Here is a 15,811-nt window from a genome sequence, read left to right as displayed (position 1 = left end):
TAGCATCCTCCATTGATATTGCCACCTAGCATCCTCCATTGCTATTGCCACCTAGCATCCTCCATTGCTAGTGCCACCTAGGGTCCTCTGTTGCTATTGCCCCCTATTATCCTGCCTTGCTTTTGCCATTTAGCATTCTCCATTGACACCTAGTATGTTCTATTGTTATTGCCGTTTGGCATCCTCTATTGATAGGCCTCAGTTTCTATTGCTGCCTAGCTTTCTCTGTTGTTGTTATTAAAGCCTAGTGTCCTCCATTGCTGTTGCCGCCCAGCATGTCCTGTTGCTATTGCCGCCTAGCATCCTCCATTGCTATTGCCACATAGCATGCTCCATTGCTATTGCCGCCTAGGGTTCTTTGCTGCTGAAGCCCCCCCTATCATCCTCCATTGCTTTTGCCATTTAGCATCCTCCTTTGTTACCTAGCACGCTCCAATGCTATTGCCGTTTGGCAAATTTCATTGATAAGACTTTGTTTCTATTGTTGCCTAGCATCCTCCATTGCTATTGCCACCTAGCGTCCTCCATTCCATTGCTATTGTCACCTAGCATCATCCATTGCTATTGCCACATAGCATCCTCCATTGCTATTGCCGCCTAGCATCCTCCATTGCTATTGCCACATAGCATCCTCCATTGCTATTGCCACCTAGCGTCCTCCATTCCTCTGCTATTGTCACCTAGCATCCCCCATTGCTATTGTCACCTAGCATCCTCTATTGCTATTGCCACCTAGCGTCCTCCATTCCATTGCTATTGTCACCTAGCATCCTCCATTGCTATTGCCACATAGCATCCTCCATTGCTATTGCCTAGCGTGCTCCATTGCTATTATCACGTGGCATGCTCCATTGCCGCCTAGGGTATTTTGTTGCTATTGCCCCCTATCATCCTCCATTGCTTTTGCCATTTAGTAATTTCCATTGCCACCTACTATGCTCCATTGCTTTTGCTGTTTGGCATCTTCCATTGCTAGAACCCAATTTCTATTGCTGCCTAGTGTTCTCTGTTATTAAAGCCTAGTGTCCTTCATTGCTGTTGCCGCCCAGCCTCCTCTGTTACTATTGCCATCTAGCATCTTCCATCGCTAGGACCCCATTCTTATTGTTGCCTTGCACTCTCTGTTGCTAGGATGCAGGCGGCCATTGCCACCAGGCGCCCTCCATTACTAGGACGCAGGCAACTCTCGTATTCCTATAGAATACTTTTGCACAAATGCTTACATACGTGTAGTGTAAAATATGGCCCATACACAGGACCTCAGATGAGGATTTTCTACTTTTTTATGGATCTGAACACAGTGCATGAATACACCTCCTGCATCCACATCCATAAAAATGAAACAAATGACTGATAAAGACGCCACATTTTTTTGCAGCCGCCGTGTGCATGAGACCTAATATATGTTGCACGTTTATTTTACGTATGCATTCCTTAGGTGTGTTTTTTGAGTGGGGCTGGGGTCTTTTAACATTTTTATTAACTCTTAGTTTTTCCTTCACTTCACTTAATATCTTTATTGGGCTACAAAATGGCTCCTGCCCCTTGTAGCGTTCTCTTCATGGATTACAGGTAATGATTCCCCTGCTTTTTCAGTGTGGACTAAAATCAGCAGACTCGGAGGAATCACTGAGGGAGTGCCCAGGGCCGACATTCCCCTCACGGCCCCTCCTCGCCCTCAGAGATGTGACTTTCTACACATACAAAATGGCGCCTGACCAATTCGCCCTAGTAACAGAGCCCGCCCGGGCCAATGGGAGCCGCCGCCCGGGCTAAGCCCCGCCTCACGCACGGACGCGCAGCCTATCGGAGGCCACCGGGGCGCGCGCGCGTTCTGACTGCAGTAAGCTGCTGAAGGGGGACGTAAGGGACGTCCGTACGTAAAGTGCGGTGTTGCCCTTCTACCATGCCCTTAGCGGATCGTGACGTGTTTCCGGCGGGCTCTTGCTGCACTTCCGGTCTCTGTGAGAAGTGACATTGAAGCGGGGTGTGCGGACTGCGAGGCTGAGGTGAGAGGCCCGGGGCGTGAAGCGGGGGGGGGGGACCGTAAGAAAAGGGACGGGAACTAGGAGGAAATACGTTATATAGAAATAATAATATAGTCATTACGTCACTATTTTGACAAAATATATATAATTGTGTCTATACAGGGAAATCTATGATGGGGGGGGGGGGGCTATGCCTGTCTTTTTTCCTGTCTGTGCTGTCATAGCAACCGGGCAGGTGACATTTGTACACACTTTCCCCTCCCCCCTGACTGAGGGACACTTCTGACAAGCTGGTTCTCCGGACACTCACCCCGGACGAGCATGCTGCAAGTGAAGGCAGAGCGCCTCATCCACCCAACCCCCCCCCCTCCCCCTCGTACCGGGTCAGTCAGAATCAGTGATCATTCGATTGATTTGCACCTCAGAGGAAATGTGTGAATTTATAATGGAGCCGTGTCCATCAAAGAAGTGACATGTTCTCTTTATAGCGCCCCCTGGTGGTGGAGGGTTTGTCGGAGGTCAAGGAAATGTCTGGTACTTCCGGGTATGGGAGAGCATGTGACCTTCTACCCCTCACCTGTCACCTATTGGTGGAAGGGGGGGTTACCTGTCACCTATTGGGGGAAGGGGGACTGTCTTCTGTTGGGGGGGAGAGGGACTGTCTTCTGTCGGTGGGGGGGGGTTACCTGTCACCTATTGGGGGGAAGGGGACTGTCTTCTGTTGGGGGGGGTTTACCTGTCAACTATTGGGGGGGGGGGGGGACTGTCTTCTGTTGGGTTGGGGAGGGGGTTACCTGTCAACTATGGGGGAAGGGGGATGGTCTTCTGTTGGGGGGGGGGGGGGTTGCCTGTCAACTATCGGGGGGGACTGTCTTCTTTTGGGGGGGGTTACCTGTCAACTATCGGGGGGGGGGGGGAAGGGGACTGTCTTCTGTTGGGGGGGTTACCTATCAACTATTGGGGGGAAGGGGGACTGTCTTCTGTTGGGGGGGTTACCTGTCAACTATTGGGGGGGGGGGGGACTGTCTTCTGTTGGGGGGGGTTACCTGTCAACTATTGGGGGGGGGGGGACTCATCTGTTGGTGGTGGGGGGGGGGATTTACCTGTCAACTATGGGAAGGGGGACTGTCTTCTGTTGGTGGGAGGGGGTTACCTGTCAACTATTGGGGAGGACTGTCTTTTGTTGGTGTGGGGGGGGGGGGGGTTACCTGTCAACTATTGGGGGGAGGGGGAAGGGGACTGTCTTCTGTTGGGGGGGGGTTACCTATCAACTATTGGGGGGAAGGGGGACTGTCTTCTGTTGGGGGGGGGGGTTACCTGTCAACTATTGGGGGGGGGGGGACTGTCATCTGTTGGGTTGGGGAGGGGGTTACCTGTCAACTATTGGGGGGGGGGGGACTGTCTTCTTTTGGGGGGGGTTACCTGTCAACTATTGGGGGGGGGGGACTGTCATCTGTTGGTGGTGGGGGGGGGGGATTTACCTGTCAACTATGGGAAGGGGGACTGTCTTCTGTTGGTGGGAGGGGGTTACCTGTCAACTATTGGGGAGGACTGTCTTTTGTTGGTGTGGGGGGGGGGGTTACCTGTCAACTATTGGGGGGAGGGGGGACTGTCTTCTGTTGGTGGGGAGGGGGGGTTACCTGTCAACTATTGGGGGGGGAGGGGGGGACTGTCTTCTTTTGGTGGGGGGGGTTACCTGTCAACTATTGGGGGGAAGGGGGACTGTTCTGTTGGGGGGAAGGGGGACTGTCTTCTGTTGGGGGGAAGGGGGACTGTCTTCTGTTGGGGGGAAGGGGGACTGTCTTCTGTTGGGGGGAAGGGGGACTGTCTTCTGTTGGGGGGTGGGGGGTTACCTGTCAACTATTGGGGGGGGGGGGGGTTACCTGTCAACTATTGGGGGGGACTGTCTTCTGTTGGGGGTTACCTGTCAACTATTGGGGGGGACTGTCATCTGTTGGTGGTGGGGGGGGGATTTACCTGTCAACTATGGGAAGGGGGACTGTCTTCTGTTGGTGGGAGGGGATTACCTCTCAACTATTGGGGGGGGGGGGAAGGGGGGGCTGTCTTCTGTTGGTGCTAGGGGGTTACTTGTCAACTATTGGGGAGGACTGTCTTATGTTGGTGGGGGGGGGGGGGTTACCTGTCAACTATTGGGGGGAGGGGAAGGGGGACTGTCTTCCATTGGGGGGGGGGGGTTCACCTATTGGGGGGAAGGGCACATCTCCTGTTGGTGGGGGGGGAGTCGCCTATGGGCTGTCTTGTGGTGCCGGTCACCTGTTGGGGGGGGGGGGCTCGTCTCCTGTCGGTGGTGGGGGTCACCTATTGGGGGGAGGGGGGGTTGTTTTGTGGTGGTGCCAGTCACCTGTTTGGGGGGGGGGGGCTCATCTCCTAGGGAATTGTAGTTTGAGAAGTAGCCTACCTTCTATGGATGGAAGTGGCTGCCTTGGGGGGGGCTTTTCTGATGGGGAGGAATCTGAGGAGTACCTGTGTTCTATGAGGGGGGGGAGCCTCCAATGGGGCAGGGAGGAGGGATGGGGAGTCCTAGGAGTAGCCTGTCTTCTGTGGGGGGTTGGTGTCTCATTATGGGAGAGCAGTCTAGGGAGAGGCCTGTTCCTAAATGGGGGGCTGAATGGGGACCCCTCTCCTATTGAGGGAATGGGGGGGAGGGTGTTGGCTGATTTCCTATCGGTTAATAGGATACCAGTTCACTTCCCACATCAGGACAGGGGCTGTCTCTTGATGGGGGAGGAGTCTGGGAAGTAGCCAGTGTTCTTTAAGGGGGGGGGGGGCTTGAATAGGTAAGGTGAAAAGGGGGGCAGAGGTTTCTGCCATCAGGGGGCTGGCTCCAATAGTGGAAGGGTGTGGTTGAGGGGGGATGCCCAGGAGTAGCCTGTCTTCTGGTGAAGGGATGGGGGAGGGGGTTGGGTGCGGTCTCTGGAGGGGGGGGGGGGGGGGAGTCTGGGAGGTGGCCTGTTGCTCTAGGGTGGAAGGGGGTTATCTCTTGATGGGGTGGGGGAGGGTTATGACTGGCCTGTCTCTTATGGGGGAGAGGGATAGAGGTTGGGGCTCCAATGTGGGAGGTGGCCTGTCTCCTATCAGGGAAAGGGGGCCGCCTGCAATTTGGGTGTGGCCTGTCTCCTGTTGGGATGGCCCCTGGCCCTATATGGGTGAAGTGACACATTCACTGGAGTTTCCCATATTGCTCCTGACCTGACGCGGACCGTCACCCCGGATGATCTGCTCATTGCTGCAGCAAATGTGATCACTTGAAATGGGACCATCTGTGGCTGTCCTAAGGCAGCGTCACAACCAGATGTTGGCTTTCATTTGATAACATGTAGATGTCCTCAGTGCTGTGACTGCTTAGAAAGTATTAGCTGAAGTTTGGCTTCAGTTAGTGAATGCAAACCTGCTAGTCCCTCTAACACGCCCCTCCTCCCAGGCTGGCAATGCTGCTGTTCATGGGTGGCCCCTGTGCTCTTTCATCCAGAGTGGGGGCGCTCTAATACAGGAGGCGTGTTGGACTCTATTCACACCAATGTGAATGATTTTTATTTTTTTATCCCCCCCCCAACATGGGTTCCTATACAACATGTTCACATCAATGCATTTCTGTGTCTCCTGTGTTTGGAAAGGGTCAGGGACTTTTTAGACAGCAAAATGGTCCATTTTTTTGGTTCAATAGACGTCAATGGAGAAGCTGCTGCAAAAGTAACGTATTTATCGCCCTATAGTGCGCACCGGCGTATAGCGCGCACTCCAAACCTAGAGGAGAATCCTAGGGGAAAAAAAAAAGAAATACATTTGCTGGCGTCCATTGGCGGCTTTGTCCGGTCCAGCGTCCTTCTGCAGCATTCGTGGTGTCCTCCCCGCTTCTCCCGCGCTGCTTTTGAACGCCACCGACATATACCGAGTGCAGTACACTCGGGTACGCTTGGCCACGCTCGGCTCCTCTGCACTCGGTATATGTCAGTGGCGGCGCTCAGAAAGCCGACATATACCGAGTGCAATACGCTCGGTTTGCTGCTGCAAAATTAACGTATTTATCGCCCTATAGCGTGCTCCGGCGTATAGCCAGCACCCCAAACCTAGAGGAGAATCCTGGGGGAAAAAAAGAAATATAGTTGCCCGGCGGCCTTGTCCGGTCCAGCGTCCTTCTGCGGCATTCGTGGTTTTCTCCCGCGCTGTTTTTGAACGCCGCCGACATATACTGAGTGCAGTACACTCGGGTACGCTTGGCCACGCTCTGCTCCTCTGCACTCGGTATATGTCGGCGGCGGCGCTCAAAAAAGCCGACATATACTGAGTGCAATACACTCGGTTACCCTCGGCTGGGCTCGGCCTTGCTCGGCTCGCCGAACCCATCCGAGTGTACTGCACTCGGTATATGTCGGCGCTCAGAAAGCGGGGAGAGGCGTATAACGCGCACCCACGATTTTCCCCTGATAAATATGGTATGTAGTGCGTTTGTACCGCGATTTTGCCATGATTTGCATGTTTAAATCTGTCCAGCAACAACCCCCCCAAAAAAAAATAGATACGAAATGCTCAAAAGAAACATGCATAAATATGAATCGAGCCTTACTGGATAGATCACCAGGTGGAAAAACAAAAAACGAATGCAGCCACCACATCCAGTATTTGGTAAGCTGCAATATGACATGTTTGGGTTTAATATCGCTTTAATGTACCCAGTAATCGGTTGGTAATATTTTTTTGGATTGCAGCTGTCTAATTTGTTACTCCTTTTCAGCAGGTAAAATGGCAGACAACATTCGTACCAAGATTGAGAACTACAAAACCGCACCATTTGATGCTCGTTTTCCTAACCAGAACCAGACCAAACATTGTTTCCAGAACTACCTGGGTAAGCTGCTGTTGTTGTTAGATCTTGGCCTAGGTTCACATTGGAGCGATTTGAGAGATCAAATTGCATGACAAGCCGCATTCTATTGGCGGCAATGGCACTGTTCCAATCGCAGTGCCACTGATTTGCAAAAGTAGTTCCTGCACTACTTTTGCCAATTTCAGGTGCGACTTCAATAGACATCTGTGTATGAAGCCACACACGTGTCTATCAAGTATATTCAAGTGAGGCCTCTTCCACACGAGGCGGAACCCATTGCTACGGAGTCTGCCAGCTCCCGCCGGCTCAACGGGAGATCTCTCCGCTGAGCCGGCGGATGACAAGTCCTTTCTGCTTACTGAGCGGGGAGGGGCCTGTGCAGCGCCCCTGCCTCCTATGGAGAAATCTGATCCGCCATGGACGGATAGGGACGTATCGCCATCCGTCTGATATTGGTGGGTCGGATGTCGGCAGACATGTCTCCGCTGACATCCAACGCTCCTTAGGCATGCATGGAGCGGCCGTTCAGGTCCGCCGTCAAAACTGACAGGTGGGCCTGAACGGTCCGACCGTGTGAAAGGGGCCCGAGTATAAATAAAAAGGCGTTTATTTACATTGAACAAAATAAACATTGAACAGAGGGTTTTGATTATAGAAAATTGGTATACGTACAACACCTAGGGTATACTGGAGTATTAACACATCCATGGACCCAATACAAGTGCTATACTGGGGGATGTCAACACTTTGTGACAAATATTAGAGGTGTCAGAGCCCAGAACATGTTCACTTTTAGGCCCCATACACACTATTGGATTTTATGCAGATTTTTGTTTTCAGATTTACCAAAACCGTCTAATATGAGGTCAAACCTTTAAGAGTTTAAATTTTGTATGCAATCAAGCAGGTCCTTCCACTACATGGTTTTGGTAAATCTGAAGACAAAAATCTGCAGAAAATCTAATATTGTGTGAGACCTTGTAACGCGTGACACCGGGGAGGGAAAATGGCTAATTGTATACAATTTGGGCATTTTCACTTGGGGGGTGTACTCTTGTTGCCAGCAGTTTAGACATTAATGGCTGTTGTATTTTGTGGGGACAGCAAATTTACACTTGTTTACAAGCTGTACACTCTACTGTACATTGCAGCAAATAATATGCTTGTGCACACCCTTAAACTAATACTTTGAAGCACCTTTTTATTTTATTACAGCGCTCAGTCTTTTTTGGGTATAGGTCTATCAGCATGGCACATCTTGACTTGGCAATATTTGGCCGCTCTTCTTTGCAAAAATGCTCCAAATCTGTCAGATTGCGAGGGCATCTCCTGTGCACAGCCCTTTTCAGATCACCCCACAGATTTTCAATAGGATTCGGGTCTGGACTCTGGCTGGGCCATTCCAAAACGTTAATCTTCTTCTGGTGAAGCCATTCCTTTGTTTATTTGGATGTATGTTTTGGGTCATTGTCATGCTGAAAGATGAAGTTTCTCTTCATGTTCAGCTTTCTAGCAGAAGACTGAGGGTTTTGTGCCAATATTGACTGGTTTTAGGAACTGTTCATAATTCTATGACTAAGGCCCCTGTTCAAGCTGAAGAAAAACGGCCCCAAAGCATGATTATGTCACCACCATGCTTCACAGTGGCTGAAGCACAAATTTGCAATAATATTCACTCTGTAACCAATATAGCTGTTGCATATGTGTATTAATTTGTATGTCCCTTTTATTGCTAGACTAATCTATCCGAGTATGCTAGGCCTAATGATATGTTTGCTATGAAGACAGACACATTTTCTTAGTACACAATGTTACATTTATTTGCTTTAAATAGGAATTTCATATTCTTAACGGATATCTATGAAGCCTATGATGATAATGAGATGCTTATCCCCTCCTCTAGGTAAACCTTGCTGGCTGAGCTCAGATGGAAAAGAGCTAGTCTGGGCCGCATTGAGTTTAGGCCCAAGCCATCAGTCAGAGCAAAGTCCTAAGATAGCAGAGAGACAGCCTTATGACAAGGCTTTGTAGCGAAAAGAGACAGAGCTCTCTCAAACAATCCTTTTTACAAAACTCAGTCATCACTCATTCAACCCCCCCCCCCCCATTGCCAGTCCCATTTGGTTTGGACAAATCAATGTTCACATGACAATCCTCCTTATAATCCTCCTTATAATTACTGACTGTCCTACCATACTTGGCCTTTGGGGGCAGTATTGCAGTTCATGCACCCTGGGCCGTCTTTGTCGTCTATCTCTTTGAAGCTTCTAGCACCCCAGGTGAGCTGGAGACGAGCCATTTTGCTATGCAGATTCTGTTTGGGGCCACATTCTTCTGTACCTTTTTTAAAATCTTGGGACTGCAAGTGTCAGCATGGCTGATCTTGGTTGTAAAAACAAATGTGTAGAAACTTTAGAAATATAACATTAGACCATGTTGCCCTCTAACAGTAGGTATGGTGTTCTTTTGGTGATGTGCAGTGTTTTTTGTGCCAAACATATCTTTTGAAATTATGGCCAAAAAGTTCAACCTTGGTTTCATCAGACCAAAACACATTTCCCCACATGCTTTTAGAAGACTTGAGATGTGTGTTTGCAAAATTTAGCCAGACTTGGATGTTCTTCATTAGAAAAGGCTTCCGTCTCACCGCTCTACCCCATAGCCCAGACATATGAAGGATACGGGAGATTGTTGTCACATGGACCACACAGCCAGTACTTGCCAGATATTCCTGCAGCTCCTTTAATGTTGCTGTAGTACTCTTGGTGGCCTCTCTGACCAGTTTTTCTTCACGTCTTCATCATTTTTTTTTTTTTTTTATCAAGTTTTATTGTATAAAATACTAACATACTAAAATACTAACATTCCAAGTATAGACTCCACGAGCATTGAGAAGACAAACTGAATAGTTTTACTCTACATAAAGTATTAACTTATCTACATTTTCATCAATTTTGGAGGGACGTCCAGTTCTTGGTAATGTCCCTGTTGTGCCATATTTTCTCCATTTGATGACGGTTTTCACTGTGTTCCATGGTATATCTAATGCCTTGGAAATTCTTTTGTACCCTTCTCCTGACCTGATACCTTTTTTAACAATGAGATCCCACTGATGCCTTGGAAGCTCTGCAGGCCATGGCTTTTTCTGTAGGATGCGACTAAGAAAATGTCAGGAAAGACCTACTAGAACAGTTGAACTTTATTTGGGGTTAATCAGAGGCACTTTAAATGATGGCAGGTGTGTACTGACTCCTATTTAACATGAGTTTGAATGCGATTGCTTAATTCTGAACACGGCTACATCCCCAGTTATAAGAGGGTGTGCACCCTTCGTTTTTTTTTTATTTAACAGGGGTGTGTAAGCTTTATAGCCACTATGTGTGTGTGTTTTTTTTTTTTTTTTTTTTCCTCTCTAAAGATCAGGTCCGTCATTCTCACCTAGGAGAAGATGACCTACTCTGACCCGCAGACCCCACTCATGCGCAGGAACTGTTGCGACATTTCATTGCATGCACACAGTCCTGCAAGCTGCCTCCTGGGATTTCTACAAGACTCATCCCATCTCTGTATCTTGCACATGGGCAGAGGCAGCACTGGATCTCTTCCAGTTTAATGGCAGGGCCCATGGTGTGGCTGCACATGTGCACTGGGTTGGTGCAAGCGCAGACACATGGCGGGTAAACCTGGCGAAGATCCCTGCAGCAGGTCTCTGTTTGCATCAGATACGAGTGCAAGATGACTGGGCCAGAGAGAAGCAATGTAGGGTGACGTCTCCCTACAAGTAAGACAGCGCTGGACTCAATGGACTTTTTTTTTTTTTTTTTTTAAACTCGTCTTTTATGTTTTATTCAGGGACACGTTTTTTGGATTTAAAAAGGTTATTTCCGTGGTTAGGTTAAGGGTGGGCGATCCAGTTCTAAGATCTGTTTATAAAAAAAAAATAGTGCGGGTTTCATTTATACACTATATATGCACTAACACGAGCAACCAATCAGGAATGTTATTTTTCACATTACAGTTTTGCTTGCTGTCTGTTTTCTCTTTTTTTACGCTAGTGTATTGCATTGGCTGTTTTTGTTCCTTTTTTTGCATTGTGAATAAGATGACCTGCAATTATTACCAGTCTATTGAATTTGATCGTTTTCCTTGTAGATTTCCATCGATGTGAGAAGTCTTTGACTGCCAAGGAACAGGATCCCTACCCATGTCAGTGGTATAAGAAAGTATACCAGTCCATGTGCCCCAACTCCTGGGTAAGTCCCTGGATCTTCTCCTGGACACACACACACACACACACACACACACACACACACACACACACACACACACACACACACACACACACACACACACACACCTGTGCAGGCAGTCCTATTCATGTCAGTGGGGATGCAGCATCTGCACAGACACTGCTCACAATTATGCAAGTGAAATTAAATCCAACTGCCTGCACAGTCAAACATGGCCTTTGGGTGGGTGTACGCTCATGTGAACGAGTATAGTTTGGCTGCAATGGAACCACAAATCCCAGAATGTCAATTGCTTTAGTATGGGTATTGTTATATATATTTTTTTTTTCGTCGAACACCTAAAAAGTGTATTTCTGCTCCTCTTCTACCTGTATTGGATTAAAAAAAATAATTCTTCCTGGAATTGTGTACTTATTTTATGGCAGGTTCCTGCTCCCACTTTTGCTTGGCTCGCTTAGGCAAACTGAGCGTAAGTTTGGCACCCCTTCTTCCTGCTCGCAGGTCCATTTTAGAAAGTGCAGCACGGCTTGTGCATGCATGGTGGAGGGCTGAAATCGGAGCCAGCTTTCCACAAGCAAGATGGTGGTGTCTGGTACCCGGTGAAGAACCAGCCCGGGTGATGAGTGCCGGATTGCTAGCCTGGTAAGTCGGGAGCTACAATATTTGTAGCTGATGACTTAACGTGAGCTCCTTTTTAGTGTCCCTACACTGAGTCTGGCTGCAACCATTTTAACTGTGGGCAGCTGAAGCTCATGCCTGTTCACTTCCTGGATTTACACATAGGCACACCTGCAGCTCTCATTGGCTTTCTTATGACACGCCCCCCCCTCCCTTGGTGGCAAACTCTCATTTGAGTGAGAGAGTGCATAATGTCATAAGCCTAGGCTTTTTACCAGACAAGAAACCTAAGGCATTTATTGGCAGAAAAAAAATGTTTTACTATCCAAAGTTAAAACAAGGAGGACAGAAGATTTAATACATTGAAAGTTGAAAAAAATACTGAAGGTCAGGATTAACTAATATGATCTTTTTCCAATTGCTATAACCAAGTTGCAGCGCTAGTAGTGAGACTGTTGGTGCACCATACAGGTCATGAAAGGTGATCCTATTGTGTACTTCCAATATCCTCACTCAACCAGATGTTGTGACCTCAAAACACGAGGTTGAAAAGCATCAATGATTATAAAACATTCAATAATGAACAAATCAAATCTGAGTGCTGTTGTTTGACACCTCCACCAAGGATCTAGATGTACACTCACCAGAACCAAAGACCTCCGAAGGATTCCTAGAGGTCAATTTGCGTTTGATTAACTTGGCTAGTAGAAAAGTTCTCCATGACCACACAACTCTCAATAGTAGCAGCATAAATACAAAACAAAATGCAATAAAGGTGTGTGTGTGTGTGTGTGTGTGTGTGTGTGTGTGTGTGTGTGTGGGGTGAAAAAATCTGATACAGCTGAATCGGCTTCCAGTGTTTTTTTTTTTTTTTTTTTTGTTTGTTTTTTAAAGCTTAATTGAACAAGCTGAAGTTAGAAGCCGATTGGTTACTATGCACAGCACACTAGATTCTGATTGCACCAGTTTTAGTTAATCTTAGTCAATGCGAGCAAAAATGTAATTGCTTGTGAAAAAATATCTGCGGTGTGGTTGGAGTTGGGCTTTATCTGCTATATTTCAGGCTGCATTCACACCTGAACGCGGCGTATTGTACCGCGATTTGCCGCTGCCTTTTTTAGCCTAAAATACGCCGGAGGGGTGATTAAACATTGTTGGCTATGTCGAACGCCGAAGCCGCCTGAAAAAAAGGTCCGGGACTTGTTTTGAGCTTCAGGCGTACGGCGTTTCGGCGTGGAGATGTGAACAATCTCCATAGCCGACAATGTTAAATCGCCCCTCCAGCGTATTTCAGGCTGCAATGGCGTCGGGCGTAAAAACACCTAGGTGTGAATGGAGCCTAAAGGATAAGTTCGCATTCTGGAACACGTAACGTATTCCAGCATCTGTGGGATCTCCTCCCCGTCCCTGATGTCACTATTTTAAAACTACGCGGTCACGTCATTCATTCATCGTTTCTTGTGAATGGATGAACTACACCTGCTGATGGCTTGTAGTTGTGAATGGAGTGTGAGGTCACTGAAGAGCATTTTTGTAGTTCAGCCACAAGTCCTGCAGCTTGTAATCAGTCAGCCCATATGCAGTTGTGAACTGAAAGCTGCAGGACTTGTCTGCAGGAGGCTGACATTGCACCCCTGATCACTGGTACAATGCTTTCCAGGCTCCTTAGAGGAAAAATTCAATTTTAATTTTTTTCTGCAAAAATGTGTGCATTTATTTTTTCCAAAAGGTGAACTTTTCCTTTTAGCATTCATGCATTTAGATATTTGCTGGTCCTGTAAGTATAAAACGGTGTCAATGTTTCCTGATCTGTTGTTTATTTGCTGCAGGTGGAGAAGTGGGATGACCAGAGAGATGCAGGCACATTTCCGGCCAAAATCTGAAGGACTTGTGAAGTTGATTCCTGTAATCTTGAATGTTCACGCCGGACCTGATGTTTCAGCTGGATTTGTCCATCTAAATTTTGCTTCCGTTGTAAATCATTGGAGGAGCATCCAGTAACTTTTTATTTCTATGTCAATAAAACATGAAAATTATTCAGATTGGCTTCAGTGTTGGGGTGTGTGTGTTCCCCTAAAGGGGTTGTAAAGATTCATGTGTTTTTTTTCACCTTAATCCTATGCATTGAAGTGGGAAAACATTCAGCGTTTGCCGGCCCCCCATCCCCGTTTACTTACCTGAGCCCTCGAAAGTCCCGCGTGGAACGCGCTTTATGTTGGTCCGGTTTTCTCGGCTCTTCATTGGATAGATTGATAGCAGCGCAGCCGTTGGCTTGTGTTGCTGTCAATCAACTCCAATTATGCGGGGGTGGGGCAAAGTCTGTATTCGGGGGCTCATAGCCGCCGGATACAGGACTCGGGAGCGTGCCTGCAAGCTAACCCCCTTGGGAGAGCGCTTCCCAGAGGGGGTTAGCTGATGCGGGGAGGAGCTGAGACAGCCGCCGAGGGACCCCAAAAGACGAGGATCGGGCCACTCTGCAAAACGAGCTGCACAGTGGAGGCAAGTATGACATGTTTGTTAATTAAAAAAAAAAAGTAAAGCCTTGCAACCACTTTTGGTGTCCTTTTATGAAGCAGTGAAATCTATTCACTGCTTCTTTCTCTGGCATTCACGAAGGAGATTTTTCTGTGTGCCAGTTTATGAAGCCGAGAAGATCCCTTCACCCTTGAAGGAGTGAAGTGATCTACCAATGCTTCAAACAGTGGAGAATGGCCCCTGATACTGGAATCTCGTGAGACTCTACGAGATTACAGTACCAGAAACAGGGGGACATGGTTACAGTGTTGGGGGGTCTGAACGAGGTAGGAGGAACTAAAAAATCTTCCTCCTTCCTCCTCAGATCCCCCGGGATTGGGGAGTGTGAATTCTGACACAGATCACCAGTGAAGCGCTCAGATCACAGCTTCATAAACTGGCCGTTACTGTGACATTCAATGAGGATTCTCTGTGTGTGGAGATAATCGGTGGGAGAACAAGTTCAAACACTTCTCCGATTATCTGTCTCGTAAACTGTTTATGGGCTGTGATCAGTGGTGGTCCTTGGGATCATCGCTGTTCACTGCTTCATAAACGGACACCTTAATTTGCAGGGATGTTTTCTCACTTCCTGTTTGGTTTTCAGACATAAAGCGATGGGAAATCTCTGCAATGGTAAAAAGATAGCAGGGAAAAAAAAAAAAATCTTACAAGGGCTATATCCAATATGAACAACGTTTTGCCTATAGTTCTACTTTGAGGGTATATTTGCACCCGATGTGGTGTGAATGCGTTGGGTGGCCATTCTAGCGAAGCCCCAGCACATGGACAAGGAGAAATGCTTGCTGTTCTCCTCCCAATTGTTTTATTGCACATGAGAATGTAATCCGTTTTCACTGGGCACATGGCAAAAGAATAATTCGGTGTTCTAGTAACTGTTTATTGGAAAACGGCAGATGATAATAACATACATGGCACATAAGTATCGCAGACTGTTGATGTGCGCTTTAACAGGTATATTTATATTCACAGTGCATCGATATTAGAATAGAATGGCTGGTTGAAGGAATGCAACAGTATGAGGCAGAGAAGCGGTCAGCCAGTTACATCTCCGCTGTCATTTATCTCGCTGCAACAGGCGGACACCTTCTTCAGGTTGGTGATTGGAAATTAATTCCATCCATCGTTCCAATGCTTTCCTGGTGCAGCCTTAAAGGGTAATTCCACTTTTCATGGGGGAAAAAAAATATAGCATACTCCATTGACACAAGTCATATTGTAACTAAATGTAATTAAAACATCCTTTTCAATCTGCAGTAATGTGATTTATGGTGTAAAGTCCTGATTTATTTATCTTTTTTAATAAAAAAAAAATCACGATGCAATATAGAGGCCTTCTGTACACCATGATTTAAATATAAGCCTCTTAGTGTAAACTATAGAAAAAAAAATGATAGTACCATCATCCTAGAAGTCAATTTCGAATAGAGTAAGGGCTAAGGGCACCCCAAAGGCCCAGAAGACCCCTTAACTTTTTGGTTCTCTGGGCCTTTGGGGTCCCCTTAGCCCTTACGCCTTCTGTACACAGAACTTACCCAGAAATATAATTTTCTGCTTGTGTAATTGACTCGCTG

At 47.5% G+C, this 15,811-nt stretch overlaps 1 protein-coding gene across 2 annotated transcripts; it reads left to right on the top strand.

Annotated features, from left to right (window-relative positions):
* The first annotated feature begins 1,897 nt into the window (after positions 1–1,897).
* Positions 1,898–13,747, top strand: LOC120916298 (cytochrome c oxidase subunit 6B1). 2 transcript variants are annotated; one of them, XM_040327190.1, is made up of 4 exons: positions 1,898–2,009; positions 6,742–6,855; positions 10,987–11,087; positions 13,532–13,747. In XM_040327190.1, the coding sequence occupies exons 2-4, from the start codon at positions 6,750–6,752 to the stop codon at positions 13,583–13,585; spliced, it is 261 nt and encodes an 86-aa protein (XP_040183124.1). In that variant the 5' UTR covers positions 1,898–2,009; positions 6,742–6,749; the 3' UTR covers positions 13,586–13,747. The 2 variants fall into 2 exon arrangements, with proteins under 2 accessions (XP_040183124.1, XP_040183125.1); XM_040327191.1 differs by having other exon boundaries at positions 1,906–2,009; positions 6,745–6,855.
* Positions 13,748–15,811: the final 2,064 nt, after the last annotated feature.

This window comes from Rana temporaria, chromosome 10 (assembly GCF_905171775.1).
Source record: "Rana temporaria chromosome 10, aRanTem1.1, whole genome shotgun sequence".
NCBI classification, from domain to species: Eukaryota; Metazoa; Chordata; class Amphibia; order Anura; family Ranidae; genus Rana; species Rana temporaria.
This window is presented reverse-complemented; position numbering and strand designations above follow the sequence as displayed.

What these genes read in the sequence shown, in the direction of transcription:
- LOC120916298 (XM_040327190.1), top strand. Translation starts at nt 6,750, where the DNA reads ATGGCAGACAACATTCGTACCAAGATTGAGAACTACAAAACCGCACCA. An exon ending in TTGTTTCCAGAACTACCTGG is followed by an intron (nt 6,856 to 10,986) that starts GTAAGCTGCTGT and finishes TTTTCCTTGTAG; the next exon opens with ATTTCCATCGATGTGAGAAG. An exon ending in CCATGTGCCCCAACTCCTGG is followed by an intron (nt 11,088 to 13,531) that starts GTAAGTCCCTGG and finishes TATTTGCTGCAG; the next exon opens with GTGGAGAAGTGGGATGACCA.